General features: G+C 41.3%; 2 protein-coding genes across 4 annotated transcripts in view; one reads left to right on the top strand and one right to left on the bottom strand.

Annotated features, from left to right (window-relative positions):
* Positions 1-281: 281 nt before the first annotated feature.
* Positions 282-21,778, bottom strand: crppa (CDP-L-ribitol pyrophosphorylase A). Its single transcript, XM_086037915.1, has 10 exons — positions 21,176-21,778; positions 19,016-19,289; positions 18,523-18,672; positions 16,692-16,796; positions 16,571-16,616; positions 15,911-16,008; positions 13,901-13,978; positions 13,675-13,767; positions 12,102-12,218; positions 282-530 (listed from the first exon to the last, which is right to left on the bottom strand). The coding sequence occupies exons 1-10, from the start codon at positions 21,418-21,420 to the stop codon at positions 426-428; spliced, it is 1,311 nt and encodes a 436-aa protein (XP_085894041.1). The 5' UTR covers positions 21,421-21,778; the 3' UTR covers positions 282-425.
* Positions 20,982-23,692, top strand: part of meox2a (mesenchyme homeobox 2a) — a 36,732-nt gene continuing 34,021 nt past the window's right edge. For all 3 annotated transcript variants that reach the window (XM_086037922.1, XM_086037921.1, XM_086037918.1), the window contains exon 1: positions 20,982-21,467. The gene's annotated coding sequence lies outside the window, so the exon portion shown is untranslated. The remainder of the gene's footprint in view (positions 21,468-23,692) is intronic.

The following is a 23,692-nucleotide window of genomic DNA, read 5'->3' as shown; positions in this document are numbered from 1 at the left end:
CAAATGATTTTTTTTTAATGGCGATGTTGTAAGCATTTGGTGCAAGTGTACTTAAAGAAGTGGTCTGTCTATCCATGTGTGTATAGTAGTGTTAGTCCCACATACAAATCATCTTTACTCAAATGAGATGTTTTCGGTAGAGGGAAAAAGTCAAAATAAATCCCCCGCACGCACCCTGTTTTCACGTGATGAAGAATTAGCTCAATTTTTTTTTAAAACAAGCACCCTAAAAATGAAAGAAAAGCATCAGTCTGGAGGGCATTAAAGGGACATTCCAGCAATTCCACATGTCCAAGTCAATTTATTAGTCACGGTGAAAAAAAACATTCTTATCAAGATGTGGAGGCGGGCTTAGGAGATGAGTGACAGCTTGTGCTTCCCAGTCTATTTGAATGTGGAGCCAATCCAGAGTGATTTTTAGGGCGTCACGCTTGTAGAAGTTGTCCCACCAAAGCTTCGCTCCGCTCCCGAATCAAAGCTGACGTCAGCTCGGCCACTTTTGACAAAGACCTGGCCAATCGCACGGCATCCTGGGGGAAGAAAAGAGGACAAATCCATTTTTATTATATTATCGTAACTGTTTTATAGTTGTCGCCCATTGACTGCTACTAAAAGTTCAGTGCAATAGTGGTCGAAGTCCAAGCACCCATCAAATCTATCAATATTTCATGGAAGATGATACATTACATTCACTTATGCTCACACGTGGATGCACAGGCACTCAAGCACCCCATAAAAGAATCTTAAAACAAGTTACTTGTATTTTTAATTTGTGTTGCAAGTATTTATTTCCGTTTTTTCATTAAAGGGGTATCATTGCATGATCAATTCAACTGAGGATGTAAATGATTTTAGCAAAAAAAAAAAAAAATTGGGGGAAAAAATGGCCTGCCATTATTTTAGGATTTTTTAAAAAACAATTTTTTGTTACTATTTTACATTAATCATTTATGTAGTAACTGTTTCTCCAGAATTCATTTTTTAAATTAAAATTTTCAAAATTCATCAAAAATATGTACAAAAAAATTATGGATGGATGGATTAATTGTAATGATTTTGTACCATTAGTGATTGACAGAATCATGGAAATAAATGTTCCATCTAGTGCATAATGTTACAGTGGCTTCAACTTTTTCAAAAACCTACTACAGTGCATTTGTAAATGCATAATGGATTAATGCACCAATAGGTGATTCAGATTAAGAAAACTATCCCCGCGAAGCAATTCAGGGTGATGAGTGAATGATTGCGCTAATGGTTGGTTTGATGAATGCAGTGCTGATCGGTTCATTGTTCTGATTAATGATAATAATCGGCTTTAGTTTTTGCGTGCCTTGCGTGTTCTTTTATTCCCCCGACACATGAGAACAATTTTCCAAGAATAACACAATCAAATGAAGACGCTTTGGTGTTTTCAAATTGTCGCATCTAAATACAACAGGCCACCAAAGTCTCTTGTGGTTTGTTTCTTCCATTAGCTTTTAAAAAAAAACAAAAGAAAAAGAAAATTACAACCTTTCTTGCATTTCACCCCCACAACTTCTTCTTCTTCTTCTTTATTTCTTCTTCAGAAGCAAACCTGCTTTCCATGTTACAAAGTTCACCAGACTTCCAATTTTTAATGCTGATTTCTCATTTCTACCCTTTGGGCCATTTTCAGGGGTCCTTCAAAGACAAAGTGGTCGTAGACATTTTGCCCCATTGCAACCAAATTTGAACTACATACACTAGACAGCAATAAATTGCGGAAAAGTTTAGGTTTGGTCATTGTGGACGGACCATGGCTGTGAGATTGGCATTGACTCACCATTAAAAATTCCTCCCCTGAAGCCAGTTTAATGTGGCAATATGGAATTTGATAGTAGACCCACGAAAAAGTTTCAAGAAGTCATTAATGAAGATATAATAAGTCTGCCATTCTGGGCTTGGCCTGGGCGTACCTTCCAGAATGTTTCAAAAATTCAGCTGAAACCAGTTTGATCGAGCAACATAATATTTGGTACACATGACTTTTAAGTGTTGACCCACAAAAAAATGCCTCATGAAGCCATCCCTGAAAGGACACAGGAAGTCTTACATTTTGCTTTGGAAGCTGCCATTTTAGGGTCATTTCCTGGGGTTCTTGTCCAAAAAGATTTCATCCCAGAAAGCCCGTTTGACTGAGCAACATGATATTTAGTAGGCATATCTATCATGAGTAGAACCCCCCCAAAAAAGTCTCAGGACTTGAAAATGCACAGGATGTGTGCGATTTTGTTTTGAAGCAAACCTTCAAGGGTCATTTCAGCTGTTTTCCAAAGACTTTTCCCCGAAATTTTGACAGATTCCAACAAAATTTGAACCAGATTTACAAGACCTAGATCTATGATGCACAATTAGGAAGAATTTCGGTTGTTGTTTTGAAAGGAAGTTTGATGAGTCTCCATAAAAAACAAACTTAGTCAGCTCCTCAGCGTCAAAGTTTGACCAAATATCTCGCGTATTTTGAAGCTCCGCACAGATGAGGCTTTAAGCGCGCTGCACACGACTAGGTGTGTTTGCGAAGCGTATAATCGGGCCTGTCCGTGGATAATGACACAAAGCAGTCGCTAATCACAACCAGGGAAGGAGGTTATATTACTTTTTTTTTTTTTTTTGGTCCAAAGGAGGCGAACATCCCAAAAAGTGTAAAATCTTAAATTGCAAACACAAAGAATCAGATTTTTAAGAGCTGAATGGATGAATACACGAGTGGATTAATGGACCAATGAAAGGACTTGCGAATGAGTGGATGAATGGTGGTTGGGTGAACGCAATGGATGGATGAATGACCAATGGATGGGCTGATTGAATGGACCAATAGAAGAGCGGATGAATCAAGGACCGGAGACAGATGACTACATGAATCACCTAGCCATAAAAGTGAATAATATCAATTTTGAGGTTGTTGTTTTTCAGTTCTTATGCATTTTTCCAAGCTAAATCGATGAATTACTACCAACCAAGCCACACATGAAAATCAATGAAGCCTTCCTTTCAGTCGTTCAACTAGTAGCAATTAGACTGACGAGTAAAACATTTTTTTTACTCCGTTTCTCTGTGCAGCCAGGTACGGGTATCCCATGCCCATTGGTTAGGGACCTCTGAGCGAAACAAAAAGTGATTTGCATACGACAGAAGACAAAAAAAAAAAAAAAAAGGAAGTCAAGATCACCAAGGAGGATCAGAGAAAGTCTACCGTCCGCGTTCAAGTCCTTCCACTCCAAATAGGCACACGGTCTTTGAATCAAGCTTCAAAGTGGAGCGTTATTGAATCAAGTCATCCTTTGCACGGTGGCACACAAATACTAAAAGCAGTCCGTCTTGAAAATGTGATCCCCCGGGTAGAATTACAAAACAACAACAGAGAGAGCGGCATCAAAGGGATTGGAAGTGGATGTTGGAGAGCTGGGGGTACCACTCCTGACGTGGAATGGGGGGGGGGGGACGTGATCCTTGGTAGGATTACCGCGTCTTCATCACAGGCCAAACCGTTTTTTTGTAAATCCCCGCGATGAAACCGCAAAGTGAGCGCTCAAGGCTAAACGCTTCTCGCAGTCTTAGCCAACGCCTCACCTGTTTAAAGCCAGCCACTCATCTTCAGCTGGTTGCTTATGCACTTGTTTTTGTTATTGTTGTTGTTGTTTTTTTTAACATCGAAGTCTTTTTTTTTTTTTTACGAGACGGGTGCCTACCGCACTTTCCACCACTGCAAAGCCTCAATACATGCACTCCCAAGCCAAAAGTGTCATCATTGATTGGCTTGAATCTGAAGGAGTGTGACCGCAGATGTTAGTCGAAGCATGTTAGGATAAACGCTTAGCGCAAGGACATTTTCCGCTTATCCTCTGCCACGTCCATTATGGACTAATCCAATCTTTTCTCGGCACTTTTTATGTCCTTTTTCTTGACATGGCACTTTTTCAACTTTGACAGGCAGGCGAATAGGAATTGGCATAACATAAATTATGATAGATGTTACGGTAATTGCATTTTAAAACATCTGCTACTTTAACACACACGAAGAAGCAACGCATACAAGCAGAGCAGACAACAATACTCACAGGATTATATTCTCTTGTCTTTTATTACTGGTGCTTAGTTCTCTGCCTCTTCTTTTTGCTGTTAATTATGCTGCATCTCCTCCGGTCGAGCTCAGTGCTGCCCAGTATGTTGTGGCACAAAGTGGTACTGCACTGATGGTGTGCAACTCGAAATTCGAACTTGCGGGAAAATGAAGAAAGTGTTTTTTTTACTAACACAAAAGTGTTCATATGTTTGAAATGTTCCTAAGGTGAACGTTGATAAGTAGGCCCCAAAAAAAAATCTGATACAGCAGAGAAACTTGAACGTGATGCGCCGGTTACATATAGGCGGGTGAGCCTCGCTATGTATCATCACTCTTTTCTTTTTTTTATTCTTGCCCATGTTCTCACTCTTTTGAAATGTGCTTCTTCCCTGACCGTTATACGATTTTTTTTTATGGTTTCATAAAAGTGATAAAGTACAATCTACTGAACTGTATGCGCAGCCTCAAAAGCTTATGCGGGCTGTCCATTTAACGTTGTAGGGCATCCATAGATCAAACTGCTCAATATGTGGGTGTGAGTCACCATCTGTCATTTTTTTTTTGCAACGGTCCAGTCCAAGTCAGGTTCGGCTGCATCATGCGGTATGTGGCGAGGCTTTACGTAGATGTCATAGGAAAGTGGGAGGAAACTATTCAAGTACCTATGCAAGTACAAGGAGAGCATGCCGACTCCAAAGAGGAATGTCAAATTTGAACCCGAATCCTCCGAACTGTGAAGCAGATGTGCAAACCACTGCCACTGTGCTACGTCATTTGATGGGCGGAAAAAAAAAAAAATGTCTTAAACGCAAGAAACTGAGCGGAGCCTATTTTTGCCAAATGAGGTGACAGCATTGTTTTAATATTCTGTAGATGGAAGATTTGGCACGATAGTAAAGCCAAATCATTCCCATGTGCGGCGTATACATAAACACAAGCAAAGGGCCTTGTTATTGTTATTGATGCCGCCACTGCAACTTTTTAGCCGAGACTTCAATCATGGAGGACTCCGGCGATCGAGCCACAAGGCAACAGGTCTTTGAAAGGAAAAAAGAGAGGGACAGAGCGTGGGGGGGGGGGGGGGGGGGGAGTAGGGGGTGGGCGTGTACTTGACGACCACACAACAAGCGGTCGCCCCCATCCTCAAATGCCACCAACGCAATGGACGCTTTCAAGTCCAAAAGGTCTCTTTGGGTAATTACGAAGTCGGCCGGTGACACTCTCCCAAGATCCCGGGGGCTCCCACTTTGCTTTTTCTCCTTCATGATGAGCCAAGAGTCCTAATTAAATAACAGCTCACCAAGACCGTTGGCGGGATGCCCAAACCGTAAGAGAGGGAGGGACCAGGACCCAGAAAGAAATATATTTACAAAGCCTTTATGGCTTCTTTAAAGTCATCTTTGGCCTCATTAGAACATCTTTATATCATCTTTTACTTTTGGTTTGACATTCTGGGCTTCTCAGCAGCAGCAGCACTTGAAGCCAGTCTGGAAACTGCCTTTAAAGGAGACCTATTAAATGATTGTTCCACTAAATGGTGTCTGAAAGGGGACATACAGTGTTCCGGGTCATTTGTGCCCTCGTTTATGTTTATGATTTTTGAATGACCCTTTTGTAAAATATACAACAATTCTTAATTTAGAGTTTTATGCTTTCGGTGTAGCAGAGAGCAGAGAGAATGTACGTCTGTGAGTAGGGTTGGGATATTTATCGTGATCTCAGACAACGCGATTTCGCAATCGTCAAAGCTGACGATTTTTAAAGCGCTCTTATTCCCCAAGTTCACCGATAAGAAGCGGCATGCCACTTAAAGCGGAAGTCAATCCAAACATATTTTTTTCAAGAATGTGTTCCCAGCAGGCCCATTAGTTGAAACACGGCATTCTGATTAATTTTGCGTTTGTGGAATATAAATTAAGCATCAAAATGCACTCGTTTTTAGCAATTTCCGGGGGCGGCCATTTTGTCTTCACAGCTGCTCACAACGACTAATCACGGCCGACCTGTTTTCTGAATCTGAGCCGTGATTGGTCGTTGTGAGCGGTTGCGATGTCATTTTCAGTCGACAGAAAACAAAATGGCCGCCCCCGGAGATGGCTAAAAACGAGTGGATTAACACTTATTCCACAAGCGCAATATCAGAATGCTGTGTTTCAACTAGTGGGCTTGCATAGCACATATTCTTGGAAAAAAAAAAAATATTCGCATTGACTTCCGCTTTAATAACGTATTACGGGCGTCACCGGTATTAAGGCCATGACGCACCACGCTGACGTCGTCGGACGGTATATGTGCGTCTCAAAGCACGACTGTATAGCTACTCATCCATTTTTCCCATACAGTATGTCCCGACAGCTCGTGCCCAAGCAACCACAGACAGTTTAAGGCTTAGATAGAAAAGTGGGGTTTAGAGTTCATGCGTGTTACACACAGCTCAGCCAGTTCCTTGATGAGATGATTTACAAAGATAAGGAATTCAAAACCTTCAGTTGCAGCCGTATTAATGCCAAGGTTGATTTACGTCTGGAAAACCACTTTCCACTGGCTCTGACAGTTCTATATATACTGTATTTGATCCCTATCAGCCTCTTCAAGCTTTTCATTGAAATAGTCAAAGCCATGTGTATGCAAGTCTATCTAAAAGTTTTTTTTTTTTTTGGTTTTAACCCCCTTGGTATCTCCTGACTGGTGACCGGTTTGCGAGGGTGCCATTCGGTATAAGATGGAACTCCCCTGGAATCTGCGATGGATGGAGGCATTGGATTGGTCTTTAGCACATCATTTACGATGCTTGGAAATTTCCAACGGCACATAAAATGCTGGCTTTGTATGAGAATTGACTGGCAGGATGCTGGTTTGTTAGGGCTTGTTCACGGTCGGACGTCAATGGAAGAAGTTAAGTCTGCTTTTATTAGCGAGGCTAGATTTTACATTACATGCTTCAAGTGTCTTACTGTAATTCCAGTTTTCGGGGAAAGAAAAATTGCCTAATAAATTGGATATCTGCCAATTGGATATCTGCCACACAGTTCTGAAGTTGTGGAGACGTGACAATGAGGACAAAAGCTCTTTGAGAAAGAATGCAATTTAAGTACGTGTTGGGCAAAATTAGCAAGTATTTACAAAGCACGTTTTACATAATATAATTATGACTTTTTTCCAGTCAGTTGTGTACTGTAACTTCTCTGCTAATTTCCGTTTCGTTTTCCCCGCCAATAAGTGTCTTAACAACTTTGATAACTCACTTGAAACTGACAGAAATACTGTGTTTTTGTAGTACAGTATTTTGTACCTCTTACCTGCTGGGGTTCCTCCGGGAAACGTCTTTCATTGCAACCCTTTATGTTTAACGTATTTTATTAGCATCGCTGACGGAAAGTCTGCGTATTTACACGCCCGTGTCACTCCCACTCCGCCTCGCTTCATCTGTAAGGGATTGTAATCTAAGAAAGTGAATACTCTTTCAAGTCGTAAAGAAAGCAAACCTTTATCTTTTGGGACCTCACGACGAGAACGATCGCGAGCGTCCCGGCCTTGCACTAAAGCTCTTTCAACGCTTCTTTCCAAAATACTCAGACAAACACAGCAGACCTTTCATCATCTAATGTGCCGGGTCTTTTGAGAGAAGCCGAAACTAGACAGTGAGGAGGTATGAATTGAACGGATCCTTTCCAGGGGAAGTTAAGAAGTCGACGGACATACCTCTCAACAAGAAGCAGAACGCTGGATGTTTTGTTGCGGCCATTCAAAAGCATGCAGGCCAGGAGTGTGATGGATGAAGTGACCCAATTCAGAATGCAAGCATGAAATCCAAAATAGCACGTTAGGCCTTTTGGCTTGGCCTTACTTCCCGTACTTTTATCAGCTCATGACAGCCTAAACACACTGAATTGTTGAGGGTATGTGGTAGGGCAAAATGTCAGGAATAGGTGAAAACAACACTGCTAGCTAACCACTAAACCAATGTGCTTACCCCTTAAGAGTCTCACAACGAGGTATTCTTAAACGTACTGGTAATCAGTTGTAAGGTGTCTTAATTTTCCTTGGTGGAAATGCCCAAACTTCATGTTGGGTGGCAAGTGTTCATCAGGATTGCCATTGGAGCGTGAGGTTGTGTTAGCATTTTTGTGTTGATGTAGCTGCAGAGCCAATCAAATCATTTAGACAAGTTGGCATTTGGGGCATCTGGTTGCATTTTCTTTTGTCTGAACAAACATGTGCAAACGTTATTTTTCCCCTCTCGGCTGATGTAAATGCAAAGTAGAAGGTGAACTCGGAGAAAACATTCTCTGATGAGGCCTGCGCATAATCTCTGGTTCCCTCGTCACACGACAGCTGAGGAGAAGCGAGAAGAAGAAGCTGGGTGGTCAGAAACATCTCCAAACGAGTGGCTACTAAATGTCACGGCATATTCCACTTTTATTTTCGGAACCCAATTTACCACTTGTCCGTTCTAATGCCTGAATCTTTTTAATTCGACACATCAAAACTGAGCAAACACACTGCTATGAATTCCCGGAGCCAACTTCAGGCGCTTGGGTTTCACACATCTGGAGCTCTCGCTCTTTCACAGGATAGCCCGGAAGATCCAGCTTGATACCATGCACATGTGCTATATAGTGCTAGTTACCCCCCCAAACGCTGTCCTACAACTTCGTCACCTCTGTTTCAAGACAACAAAATTCAGAAGTGGAAAAAAGTCAAAACCAGCAAAGCCTTCTCCTCTAGCATAGACACTATCCGGCACTTTTCAACATTTACAATCAAATTTCTGGTAGTCCTTCCACGAACTTGTATAAACTTTCACGGCAACGAACAAACCTTCAGTTTCTGCTCTGGGTGGGGGCAAAAAAAGACCTTCAAAGTGCGTTTTGCGCCGCTTCCTACAAGAGATAAACCTTCAAGCTAACGCCAACAACTGCAGGGATTTAGCCCGAGAAAAGTGGCGAGTGTGCTGAAACCGCAGAGATGCCTGTTGTCCCTAATCTCCCTTGACCTAGACCAGGGTGCAACTCAGGGTGTCGTGGTAAGAGATTCTTTGCGTGGGATCGGGTTTCACTTGTCTGCCTTTCAGACCTTGATGTGAACAGGTCCGGGGGAATAGACCCCGCGGAGTCTTTTTCACCCGACCTCGTCTCCATTCTCCGCCGCTCTTTTCTTTCCCCGTGCCGGCTAATCTCCTCTCAGGTTTAGGATTCCCGGGCCGGGGAGGAAATACGGGTTTGGGTAAATATCAGGGCTCTCACTGCGACGATTACTACAAGCCATACATCAGCCTGACATCAGACTGACAAGTGTCTTTTCAGAGGGTGACAAGCGAGAGGGATTGAGCGCAGGGGAAGGATCCTGTGACACTTCCTATCCACGACAATATGCCGCATACCGTCCACGCTTTCACAACATGGTGTCTTGTTTTTTTTTGGGGGGGGGGGTGCTTTTATCAGATATTTCCCGAAACTTAAAAAAAACAAAACAATTTTACAAGAGGAGATCTTACTGGAAAGTTACCAGAACACTCGCTCTGCAATCGAGAATTTAAGTCCAAAATAAAACACAAACAACTAAACTCTGAATTTAGGATTCAGTTGTCATAAATGAACAAAGGTGCAAAATAAAACAGACAACTCCCTGAATTTCAATCTTTGTTCAAAATAAATTGAAATGTAAGTAACATAGGCTCAACTTTTAACTGTTGAGCGTGACACTATGAAGATGGAAAATCGGGCTGGGCGATACGGCCGCAAATTTTCTCACAATGGAAGCATTTCATACCTGCCAATATTGATTAGCATTTTTTTTTTAACTATTGAAAATAAGAACAACTTTAAATGGATTAAAGATACAATATAGTAAAAAGCAACCATCCAGAGGAAAATACCATTCATATTACAAAATATAGGTACATATAAGTATAAAAGTAGTACAAGTAGGCAACAGGTGTGTATTGCACGCTGTATAATAAAAACACAGAACATTACGCCAGTTAAATCCATAAAAAACTAACCACTGGCAGCTCATAACTCCTTTTTGCCAAGTGGAAACCAATTTGCAGATTATTTATCTACCAGCTTTAATCACCTCAACTTTCTCAGAAATGGCAGCCAAGTGTGATCACAACTTGCCTTTTTCAAACTCCTCCAAATTGATCTTAGATGACGTGTTTAATGCTTTAAAAGCCATCAAATGCAATCTGACAAATTCAACTTTGGTCAGCTTGGCAGCGCTAATCGCTAAAATAGCCTGTGTTTGCTTCTTTTTCAAACTAAACCAGACTCAACGTGAAATTAACACAGACGTCACCCTATTATTAATACGTGGCCAGAGCGAAAGCAAGACCTCCTCCAAGGCCAAATGATTTCTTAATTTTTGGACAGAGGCGCAAGTGTGCTGCAAATTGACCAGCAAACCACCACAACACTGGCCAAAGCACCCTGGCAGATGCATTAAATGGGGGCTCAAGTGCTTCATTTAGGACCTTGAAGGTCCTTTGAAACATCATCTGGAAAGAATGATCTAGTTTAGACAATAAAGACCACATTTATCCAATACGTGTTGAGATGCATCCATCCGCTCCCTTTAGTATTCGTCCGGTTTTTCTTCCCAGGTATATTAAGGAAAATGGGAGATAATCACATATGTGACGGAACCCGTAGTCAGCCTTTTCACACTTTCCGGACAGTATTCTTCCCAGGCACGTGAAAAATGTCAGAGACCCAATGTTTTGTAGGTCGTCACATTGCCTCTGAACAGTTTTTCTCTCAGGTGCAGAAGCTTGTTTGCCACATTTGGACGCTCGGTTTTTGTTGCAAGCCTGTTTACAGTCTTCTTGACCAGCTTCCTTCCCTGATTTCTGGAATTGTTTTGAGGTTGTTGTCCCATGCAGGACACCGCCGGTACTTCTGCAAAGAATGATCTGTTTTGGATAATAAAGGACTGAGATTTATCCCAATCTGTATTTCATGTACATATAAAATATCTCCATGCGTTTTAGCATTCATCTCCATAATTGAGAAGAGAACTGTAACGGCCAACATGTGATTGTCAAATCAAACGCAGATGTGAGCACGGAGAAGACAAGTTGTTCCTCGTTCTTTTTTTTTTTTTTTTTTTTTTTTTTTTTTTAAGGCGAACAGAACATGTCATTCCACAGCAGATTTGATTTATGAAGACAGATCAGCACAAGAAGCCTCATTTGTCGCACTGTCAAATCCACTCTTGAAGATATAACCCGCGTCCAAAAAAAAAAATCCTGATTTGACTTGATGTAAAGCTTGCGATTTCTCATTTGCTCCGGCAGATAATTCCACTATAATTACCAAGCGATGAGTATGAGATTTGAGGTCGACCGCATGCTTTCCAATGATTCTCACAACGTGTGGAGGTCAAAGGGCTTTAAACCGCAAAGTGAGCCGACATCTTCCTCGACTACTTTGGCATTCAATTCAACATGCACGACAGTTTATTATATTTTAAACGTTTATGTCCCACTCGTGTGCATGAAAGTAAAGCGGGGGATTTGATGCGAGAAATACAAAGTTTGAAGGAAATCGGAGCATTCGGAGAGCAGTTATTGCATCTCTTCACTTTGAAAGGACCCTGGAAATTGGCATGTTGGAACCTTAAATGGCTGCTTCAAACCAAAATATCACAATGTCTGTGGTTTTTCTTCATGCCTTCTTGAGACCTTTTTGTGGGTCTACTCATGATAGACATGCCTACCAAATTCCATATCGCTAATTCAAACTGGCTTTGGGGGTTGAATTATGTTTTAATTCCAGGTTATGTGCTTTTTGGGGGGGGGCTAGGAATAATAATGACAACAAAACAAATCAATTTCCAGATAGGTTAAAAAAAAAAAAAAAAACAGCAACAGGCATTCAATCAAGAAAAGACACAGCAACAAATCATGTACAAAAGAGCTGTGTGTTTAGTTTGGCTGCTCTTAAAAAGACGCATAGCTCAGGAACAATGCGCTGGCTGGGAAAATTCAGACATGAAAGGGGAAGAGCTTTACCTTTGACTCCTGCACATGGACACCGTACAAGAGAATATTCCGGATCTTGGCTGTGGAGGCCAATTCTGCAAAGGCCGCCGGCTCAGCCGCCCATCGGTCCAGAGTGCTTAAATGGACCTATAAAAAAACCAAAAAAAAACAGCATGGCTACCTTGTCGAAATACTAGTGTCCGTATAGTGCAAGACAGAGGCGGGGGACTTGACTCAAGTGATTTGATTCGAGTCAAAATTAAGTGCATTAAGCCTTAGGCTCGGGATTTGGTTGGTTAAAACGTACGACGGACCCGACTTAATTTTTAAGTGCAAGTACAGATATTGAGTGCAAAGTGGCTAATGTGTGAATGAATATATGTGGTGACTGAGCAAGATAGTATGATTTTCTTAACGTAAAAAACGAATTGACTTACCTTGCTTGAAATTTAGTGGGGACTCAACTTCTTGGTAGATTTTTACCACAATCCCTTGGGACTTGATTGAAACTTGAAGATTAGGATTTAAGAATTACTTATGCCTTGCACATATGTGACTTACTTCTCTTCCACCGCTGGTACCCAAACTGCATGACTTGAGGCATCTGCACCTCTTTCATTTCAATCCAATTTTCTTAGACAAAACATTCGAATCTCAACCAGCATCATGTTTTTTGGGGGGTTTTTTTCGCCCAGAGGCCGCTGTGCCACCAACACTTTTGTCTAATTGCTACCATGTGACCAAAGCTGTGATAAGTAACAGGCTGACTTCTGCTACACAGAACGTAAGACAAACTCTTTGGTTGCTTCACTTACAAGCGTGAAATTTGGAGGCCGTTTGAACTTTTCACGAAGCCACAACTACCCGAGCTGACTTCATGCTGGTGAAATGGTCAGACTGGGGTAATTTTGCTTGGTTTTAAATGGCATTTCCCCAAAACGTTTTGATTCCATCGTGCCACCATAGCCGAAAATACTGTGTTCTTTTCTTATTTTTTTTCTTATGAAAAATATGGGGATTGTTGTCCCTTGCAGGACCCAGCTGGTTAAAATAATAATACACTGGATTTAGCACTTTTCAAGTCACCCGTGGACAAACGACATGGGAAATTGTTGTTCCATGTAATGCACAGCCAGTACTTGCTGTGGGCCTCTTCATAGCCTGACCAGTTTTGTCTCCAGGCATATGAAGTCAACAGCAGATTGTTGTCCCATGTAGGACACGGCCAGTATTTGTCGGGGCCCTCTTTGCAGCCTCATTGACCGGTTTTTGCACGTGAGAATACGAGAGATTGTTGTCACGTGTTGAACACAGCCAGCAATTGCTGTAGAACCCTTCGCACCCTACAAGGCATATAAAGAATATTGGGAGATTGTCTGTTGTCTCTTGTACAATACAGCCAATAGTTGCCGATGGACATTTTGAAACTTCAGTTTTCTTCCCGGGCGTTTGAAGAATGTGGTAGATTGTTGTCACATGTAGGATGCAGCCAGTAATTGCTGTAAGCTATCTTTCCAGATTTCCTGACTAGTTTTCTTCCCAGGCATATAAAGATAAGAGCAGATTGTTGTCCCTTGTAGGAAACAGATGCGGAACTACTCACCACAATGACAACCACCGGGTGTAGAAGTGTTTGTCTGGCCGCCTCCACTGCTGCAAACGTGGTCTCCACTTCAGACAACTCTGAGACGTTCATCTGTAACACCAAGAAAATCCAAATTCAGATAACATCTTCAAGAGCAGATGTGATTCTTCTCTGTTATGCGGCCAGATAGTAAATTTGTTTGAAGGAACTGATGTTTCCCTTCCTGTGAAAAATGTCAACATACAGAAAATTGGATGAAGTTCCAGGTCTTGAGCAGATACCTGCCGTTGTCTCCCGTCACATCTGGGATGATGTTCATCTCCTGGAAGACAGAGACATTCCACACAAATTAGGATTTACATCAGTATTCGCGTGTGTAACAAATTGTAACTTTTCAAGTTCTTAAAAGCCTTCCAGTTTGTGTTTTTGTCACCACGTCCAGTGCTGAATGAGCACCAATCTACTACAGTCTCAATCCAACCCGAAACCTAAACCTTAATTTCTAATCCTAAATGTAACACCTTACCCCGATCCAGGGCCCTGATCCTAACTCTAAATCCCTAGCCAAACTCCAACCCTTTCCTCCAAACCCTTAAATCTACCCTCTACCCGAAACCACAAACCCTAACGACCTACCTCGAGACAAACTCCAACAGCAATCCCAACCTCAAACCCATGGTTCTAATCCTAGCCCATATTTCAAACCACAAACTCCTACCGTGTAACTCACCCCGTCTCAATACATAACTTTAACGCTAAAGCCTAACTTTAATACAATACCATCCAATAATCCAAACCTCTACCTCAAACCAAACTCCAAAAACAATGCCTGCCTCAAACCTCTAGCTGTAATCCTTACCCCTACCCCAAACTTGAATCTAACCCCTTAACCTAACTCTTCCCCTTAAACTCAAACTCCTAATCTCTAAATAATAATATCATTTAAACTCTAAACCCTGACTCTAATCCAGTCCCTTCCAACCCCAGCCCTTTATCCCCAACCTCCAACTCCTCGACCGCAACACTACCATCAAACTCAAACCCCTAACACTAACTCATAACCCGGACCCCTAATCTCGCCAACAATAAACCTGCCTGATCGTCTTCTGTCCTTCACTGGATGCAGCCATTGTTTACAAACGGGGTCAAAGGCACAACCCGAAACCAAGTTTAGGTCCTTCCGTTCCGTTTGACCTTGGCGGAGGAAACGCGTGAAGAGAGGAGAGGATATGTCAATCAAATCTGGTCCTTCAGCTTCACAGCCCACAGCAAATAAACACAGACAAACGTACTCAGCATCTGGCATGGCCTTACAGTTATTCTCATTTGTAAATTAACACCAAGTGGTTACAAGTGTTACATTTGGAATGGAAAACGCATGTCGGAAAGCCTAATTAGTTCGGAGAGATAACGGATTCAAACAGGAAAACCATTTGGGGACTGAAAATATGGATGTATTTGAAGGGTTATAATTGCCCAAAATGTTCCACACTGTAGTTTGCGTGACTTTGAATGTGTGTGGCTTTAAAAGGCCGGGTCAACCTTGCAAGTGCTGTGGCAGGCAGCAAATGGGAGCGTAGCGTTGGCTCTTGTAAATTCGAGTTAGCGGCTGGCTTTTGAAGTGGCTAGCCAATCAGTCCGTTGTTTACTTTACTGTAGACCTGTTCTTCTTTGTCGTGGACACATCTTTTTTTGAATTGTGAAACGATCCCAAACTGTGGACATTCTGTCTTTTACTCATGCTTTCCTCCTGGCTCGCACTTATTGCTACATGGGTCTACAGTAACATTAGCTCGTGTAGAAAAATCTTACTTCGGCTGCTTTTGTAATTGGATTATAAGAGTTATTTGAATCGTAGTTGCAGTCCTAGTCCAGTTTTTCAGAAATTTTAACCCCAACAAATCCCAAGTAATAAAGTTGGCAACTTCAGCCCAACTGGAGTCAAGTCATGACTGGTGTCCCCCACTTCTGTCTGCTAGGTCGTAACATGAGCTAGCAGGCAACAATGGAACGAAGGCCGCCCACACCGCAATTAATCAAACAAAAATGCTGTGGTTCAGCAAATGTGACGGCCATCTGCTCTTCTGCATGCATACAGTCACACTTCATTACTTGTTTGACCACAGACGGGCCAGTTGTTTCATCAGCGGACCACCCTGATGATGCTCATATTAACATGCGCTCATTGATGCTCCCAGTACAAAACGGACGGGTGCGTGCGACACAGACTTCGTAATGCCTCCGATTTACATACCATTTCGAGGCTACCAAAGGCCTTGTGGAGGGAGTCGGCCAGCATCCCAGCGTGCGAGCATCCGCCTGTGATCACGCAGGCTGACCGAGATAGTGTGTCTGAAAAGAAAGGACGCAACAAAGACGGACAACACGAGCGCAGTAAACCAGGGGTTTTCAAACTTTGCGGGACCAGGCACCCCTTATAGGGGAGATTTTTTTTTTTTTCCAGGGACTACCTCATTACCTGAATGCAGATTAAGTTTAAAAGTATCTTTAGATTTGCCACTGCTTAAATGGGGGAAAAAAGGGGAGCAATTAGATGCCCTCACATGAGGGCAAGGAGAGCCACAGTTACGATGCGCTTTCAGCCGTTTATTGACCGAGCCATTCAGTCAAACACGCAATGTGATAACACTCGCAAGGAGCGGCTGACTCCGTCCTCTGCTTCCATCACGGTCGTCGGCTTTATTTTGTATCTATATGTACATTCTATTTGTTTATATCATATATAATTATATATACTGTACATAATAATACTAAATTATGATGTGTGTGTGTGTGTGTGGATATCTGACATTCAATGGAAACATAAGTGAGAAATTGTTTTTTTTATTTATTTTTTTTTATTCAAGTTTGATATTTACACACACAGCAAAAAACATGAGAGTTTGTAGCTCACCTTTGACAACAGACTCTGCAGCAGCCAAATCCCGTTTGTAGGTGACCTGAAGTACATCAGATTGAACCCTTTTACCATCATCACCAACTCAATAACACGGGAATCAATGTGAGCGAGTCACCTTCCATAACGTGGGCGGGCCCTCGATGAGCTTGGCGTTAGTGGCGCAGTACTGCAGCACTAGATGGAGACACTCGGTACCAAAGGCAAAGTCGGCATCGGTGCACTGAGGGAAGGAAGATGATGACAATAACAACAATCTCTCTTGAAATGTGGGTAAAAAAAAAAAAAAAGGGCTCGTGTAAACGACCAATCACGGTTCACCTGTTTTCCGAATTTGAGCCGTGATTGGTCCTTGGTTACCTGAGCCCTGAGCAATTGTGATGTAATTTTCAGTCGACAGAAAGTGACAAAATGGCCGCGCCCTGAGACGGATAAAAAAAAAAAAATGGTGGATTTTGCTACTTAATTCATATTCCTTGTAATTCTGGTACTTCTCTTTATGTTTAGTCTACAGTAAACTTGAACAGGGATTGGCAACGAATGAACAGCTTGAAGTCTCTTTTTTGAGGAATTGTGCACTATGTGCCAAAATGTGTCGTCTAACTGCAAGTCAAAGCAAAATCAATAAATAATCTCCAGAGCAACTAACTGATTCATTAAGACTATATATTTTTTAGAATTAGAACACTTGTAAAATGGGGTATTCGCAGGACAAGGTACCATTGTACTTAAAAAAAAAATGCTTTGTGATTAAAGTGTTGTGTGGGTTTGGTATAACAATTTTAAAAAAGAAAAGATTTTAAACTAATCCGTTGCGATGACCAGGGGTTCACCGTATTACAAAAGTGACCCAGACAAAAAAAGAAGCCTGCCTAAATGCTTAATGCACATTAAATTACACACCACTCAAAAGAAAACAGTGTCACATTAAAAGAATCGATGAATAAAGCACATCAAAGGAGCAGTTTACAAGCAGAGAAATGATATCTGCTCATGCATCATCCAGTTGTCTTGTGAAAACACTCCAACACTGTGTGTCTGCCGATATTTCATCAAAGCGTCTCGCTAATCTGGCGCCTTTCACCCCATTGCCGTCATCAGAGGAACACAATGAAAACCTCATCATCGGCGGCACTGCATCCTTCACTCCGCTTGGCCAGACAGGATATTTTCCCATGTTTCTAAAAGTGAACTTTTTACCTTTGCCAAGTCTCCCAGGGGGTGAGCAAAATATGGCCCGAGGGCCACATGCAACCCATTCAATTTTTTTAATGCGGCCCACCGAGCATTTACAAGAGTCCTGTAATGCTTGTTGCGTTAATTTAGCCATTCTTTTCCTTTAATATGGTTTCATTAAAATGTATTTAAAAAATATATAACTGATGGATTTGAGGGTAAAAATAATGTTTTACCATTTTTATGAAATAATTGATTTAAAAAAAATTATTATTAAAAAGTACAATTAAATGTGAATGAATTAATTTATACAAATATTCACATAAATTTGTAAAATATTATTTTATATAACTTATTTTTATTTAAAAAAAAAAAAAAAAAAAGATTTTACAGGCACATTTTAACTCAACCCGTGAGCTAGGTCATTTGTAGATGAGGTATAGAAAAACAAGTTAAAATTGATGTGTAAAACAACACTTTAATCATCTTAATCAACAAAACTTTAATCATCTTTTTTTGTCATGTACACAAATTTGACCTCTGCCTTTGACTCATCACAACACGTGCATGAGTCCTCTCTGTTTAAAATTGTGTCCAGCCATCCATTCTCTAAACCACTTACTGTCACTATCACAACATGAATACAAATAATTTACTGACCTACTACACTATAATAATTAACCAATTGATTGAGGCATACTTTGCCCACCCACCGCCGGCGTTGAGTTCTAGTTTTGTGTGTTTCTCATCTAGACTGTTCCCAGTCTCCGTACCCTCTGATAGGCTCTATGAATAATGTTGTACTTGAAGGCCTGAGGCATCTCGCTGGCTCTGTACTTGGCTCGTTCCAGCGAGTGGTCTAGGAAGCCCTCCGACGTGGTTGCAATCACCGTGGAGACCAGCGGTCGGACGGCCCCCGACGCCTGGGGAAGGGGAACAGGAAATGGACAGCAATTAGCAACGCGAATCAGGTTGACTCCAATTTGTTGTCTTCATACAGGACTACTGACTCCATTTATTGCTTCCATGTGCTAGCTCGGGTAGGTGAGTACACCAATTTGGACATTTTCACTCACTTTTAAAATTTGTCGGCAACTCTCTGCCGCACACGAAGCAATTAAGCACCACAAAAACTGACCTGTAGCAGGTTGAGGCTCTACATTCAATTCAAGTAACTAATCTAATCGACGGTTTGGAAAAAGTGATGTATTCGAAAGTGGTCGCATTATGCTAACCCCGGTGATACAAAACTATTATCATACTCACTCCATGTTCCCGAGCAGCTACGGTTATTTGATACAGGAAGTCCTCCTCCACAAAAGGCCGCACGGCGTCATGGATGATGACCACCTTGTTCTCCCGCTCCTCTTCCTCGTCTTCCTCACCCAGAGCCATGACTCCATTACAAATGGACCTGTGGCGCGTGGAGCCGCCCGCCACCAAACGGACTTTGGTGTGCTGGAAGCGCCCAACGATGTCCATCATCAGGTCCATGTTTTCTTGGGCCACGACAACCACAATTCTTTGAATCCATGATACCCTGCGAGGAAACGCCATTGCTCAGTCACTGGTGGCTTGGACATTAAGACATGTTATTGATGGACACTCACAACCTCATATTCTATGAGAGGTGGGTGGTGCTACAGATATTTTAAAGTGAACGCCAGTCCAAAAAATGATTTTCAAAAATGAGCCCCCAGTAGTCTAAACACGGTATTCTGATGTTGGTGGAATAAGAATTAAGCAGGTTAATCCATCTGTTTTCATCCATCTCAGGTGTCAGTCATCTTGACATCCCACTGCCCTCTGCTGTCGACCGAAATTGACGTTAAAGTGCCCTCAGGCTTGCATTGCGAATGTCTCGGCTCACCTGTTTTCTGGTCTTGGTTCGGCATTCACAATGCGAGGCAGAGGGCACTTTGATGTCAATTTCAGTCGACAGCAGGGGGCGGTGCTGCATAAAATGTGAGCCTCCTGAGATGGCTGAAAGCAGCTGGTCTTAATTCTTATCCCACAAACTCAATATTAACCAGAATGTGTGTTTGGACTAGTAGGGGCACACAGGACATATTGCAAAGAAAATTTTGGACTCAAGTTCCCTTTTCAAATGTGTCTGGATGCGAGCTTTTGAGCACTTCCGCCCTACTGTTACCTAACAATTAACAGCATTAGTTCATTTGAATTAGCTTCTGATAACGTGAGAAATGGAAACAGCCGCCTGGCACGAACATTGGAACATTGCACTTCCGACGTCAAACAAACTGGTTGTTAAAGACACACTTGGGTGAGCTTAACATTGGCACTTATATAATAGGTTAATAGGTCGTGATTGAAGGTCTTTTTTTTGTGATTACATTTACGAAAAATTGCCACGCCCCCTTATGTTACGTTTTCGGTCTCAGCGGTCTACGTCACAGTAGGGAGCCAAGCGTGGTAATATTGCTCACTTTGTCAGATCTGTTGTCTAAAACGGCGACCGATCGCCTCCTAAATGCAAATGCACATTACTACTCTTGTCCACTTAAACCTGTGAAAGTATAAAGGTGTTCTGCACAATAGTTTGGATTTATTGACATAAAACGTGATCTCATCATGATCACCTCCACAAAATCAAAAATACCCTGGCGATTGCTCCTCAATTGCGAAAGCAGTGTTTTTTTTTAATTTTATTTTTTTAAGCAAAGAAGCAGTGTGTGCTGGTCCCAGCATAAATCTATGTAGCTCTGCTCACTTCCACATTTCCTCATTCTCATATAAAGCCACAAAGAGGTTAATCCTTTTGATATGTTGAAGTGGTCATTAGTAAGGATATCCACATACATTTTGGTGCCAATTGATCACCGTTTTTGGACGTTGAAAGGAATGAAAGTACAATGATTTCCAATGGAGGATTAGAAATCGGTTCCTCCAGTGACTCTGACCGAACAAGGATAGAAAGGTAGGGGGCGCGGCCATTCTCCTCATTAACAAGAGTCGTTATTCATGGAGTCACTTATTTCCTAATTTCTCCCAAATTTATTGTTAAAATAGAAAATGACAACTCTTTCCATTTTCCTAATCAAAAAATATATAAAATGAACTTGTTAGTGAAAACATGGCCATCCCGGCCCCACCGTCCATTTACTTTAACCAAAACCGGGCTTGCTATTGGCCCAGCAATAGGTGGGGGCGGGACGAGGGCTGGCGATAAAACAGATAGACCGGCCCCTTAATCAAGCAGATTTCAGCATGTTTCGTTTATACAGATGTGTGATTCTTGGAATGGTTTGACGAAGGTATGCTGCAGCAGTTACTAAGACACCAGAAAAAGTGTGAACAAATTTTAATATGTCCCCAGCTTATCGCGTACTGAGCCACTGACTTGATTTACACTGCTTGAAACGCTGACATACGAGCAAAGTTTCCCCATTGAATGTGTGTCCATACCTCTCAAAAGCCCGAATGGTGTAGCTTATAAGCGGTCGGCCCAGTAGCAAGCAGAACTGTTTGGGTGTCTGCAGTCCGGTCCTCTCTCCGCTGCCGCCGGCAGGAAGAACCACACACACCGGGAAGTCCACGGCAACTGTGACCGCCGCGAGGCCGTTCTTCCCGCGTTGCATGGAAAGGAAAGTCTCTGGATGTGCGGGCCTACCCGGTTCCTCCCGCAACATGTCGACGCGCACGTCCATCATCTACTGGCTGTATTGTCACGACACTCCATTCCCATGTAATAGAAGAGGTATGTATTGCTAACTTTGATAGTTTGGGAGCCTGAATTTCAACTCAACATTTTACTTCCGCCACACACATTCAAAATAATACGCGTTTGTGTCTCATTATACAAGGGCAGTATTTAATATGCGTCCTCTCGCTGTCCTATATTTAAGCATGCTCATCATATATTTGGTTGGTTTGTGTATTAAGTATTGAGATAATGAAATAAAACTACTATTTACCATGAAATAATCATAGAATGTACTCAATCTACCATTCATATCGACCAAAAATATTTCCAATGCGTTAGACGTAACTTAAAGAAATAGTTGTGGTTGAGTAAACTACAACATTTAGTAATCATAAAAATGTCTCATTTCCGGTTAAGATCGAGTTAATTCATCGAACTTTATACACACAAAGCGGATTGTGGGATGGTCTCGCGAGATTCGGTTGCTTCTGTACTGAATTACATCTCGCGAGACGATAGAACGCCTGACTTTTTGTGACACAAAAAGTTAATTTACCTTTCTACGTTCCTGTTTGAAATATTTTGTCCAACTGTAGCCTAGCTAGATGATGGAAAGCTGTTCTTTTACTTGGAACATCAGTAAAAATGATCATATAATAATAATAATAATTGTTATTAATTAACGTCTACATTCTGGAATCTTATGCACAATTGAAGTCTAACGAGATTACATAACGCATGTCTGTGTCTATGACTACAGCAGACAAAAAAAAGTTTCAATTTGGAGTACTGCACTATATTGTATTATGCACAACTGAGGTCTCGCGAGATGATAGAAATCTTAATCTTAACTAGTGAGATTACCACTCAACGATGATAATAGAGGACCCATAGTAGCTCATTGAAATGTGTTCTTTCCTACTTGGAATGTATTACATTTGTGTTTTTGATATCAAATCTGTGTGATTCTAATTTTATGGATTTAAAATTTTATTGTCAAAGCTTTTCTGCACATGCCACATAAAATATATTACATCATTATTTTTTATACACATGGTTGTAGTATGGAAACCAAAAATGCAAAAAAAGAAGAAAAAAAAGAAAAAGGGAAGCATTTGACATATATACTATATGTACAAGTATTTACACAAGTGTGGTTTAAAGCTGAGGTTGCAAAAGGGTGAAAAATTACCATTACATTTCCATAAAGTTTCCAGTATATTTCCATGGGAATTTAAGATTTTGGAATATTCCAAATTGGAAACCTTCCATGGGAAGAAATGGGAATTAACTGGGTATTAAGGATATTATTTATTAATATTTATTATTTATTAATATTTATTATTATTATTATTATTTTAATTATATTTGTTTTGCCATAAGCAGACATCCATACAAAATAGATAGCTCTCCTTGCCCATTTGGAAGGGCATTACAGTACTACAGTATGCCTTAAATTCCCCAAGAGCCAACCTTCAATTAAAAAAAAATCCCATGTTTATTCCAATGAATTCACATTATGGTGGAAAGTTTCCAACTTTGAAAATTTCTGGAATTTTGCTACCTGATTTATTGCTATTTGGTGGCGCATACTGGTGTTGGATGTGGTCACAGAAAATTAAAAAAAAAGCACAAATACATGGCTACATGGGACAATGCATGGTTTTCTCAATACAATTTTTGTTCACATTATTAAAATGTCAAGGAAGTCCTTAGATCTCCCCTAATTTGACATAAATCAAGTCCAACCTTTTGACAGACGCCATAATCAACATAGACCCTTTTCATCATGACGTCACTCGTACTTCCAGGTGGCAGATGCTTTACCAATCCCCGATGGTACAAACTGTAAACGAAACCCTTCGTTTCATCTGACCAAAGCAGAGTCATTGAAAAACAGGCTGAATTGCTTGAATGATTTTAGCCTTCCTTTCTACCGACTCGCATTTGAATGTGTCAAGCGTCAGTCAAAAAGATGTTACATGAGGTAAATTGAGATGGAAAGATGGCGCAATTTACTTTTAAAAGATGAATTGATTCAAGAACAGGGAAAAAAAAAAGAAAATTCCTAAATGGTTAAAGACACTGTAAAGTGAATTCAGAGACTTTCTAAATATATAATACATGTATGACGGTAGTTGTACAAAAAGCGTAATGACTCAGTATGTAGTACTCACTAGAAGAGAGATAGCGTTATTTTTTTTTCACCATTTCAGTATTTCAAATTACGAGGGTGTGGCTAAAACAGTGCCCAGTGGCGCACTTTGGCATCAGATATA

Source organism: Filicampus tigris, chromosome 8 (assembly GCF_054856515.1).
Source record: "Filicampus tigris isolate MCC_2025a chromosome 8, RoL_Ftig_1.0, whole genome shotgun sequence".
Classification (NCBI taxonomy): domain Eukaryota; kingdom Metazoa; phylum Chordata; class Actinopteri; order Syngnathiformes; family Syngnathidae; genus Filicampus; species Filicampus tigris.
The sequence above is the reverse complement of the archived record's forward strand: the minus strand, read 5'-3'. Positions and strand labels throughout refer to the sequence as shown.

Coding starts and splice junctions, on each gene's coding strand:
- crppa (XM_086037915.1), bottom strand. CDS start 21,420: ATGATGGACGTGCGCGTCGACATGTTGCGGGAGGAACCGGGTAGGCCC. Junction 18,673..19,015: donor TAGCTGCTCGGGAACATGGA/GTGAGTATGATA, acceptor CCCCTTCCCCAG/GCGTCGGGGGCCGTCCGACC. Junction 13,768..13,900: donor GGAACTTCATCCAATTTTCT/GTATGTTGACAT, acceptor TTGGTGTTACAG/ATGAACGTCTCAGAGTTGTC.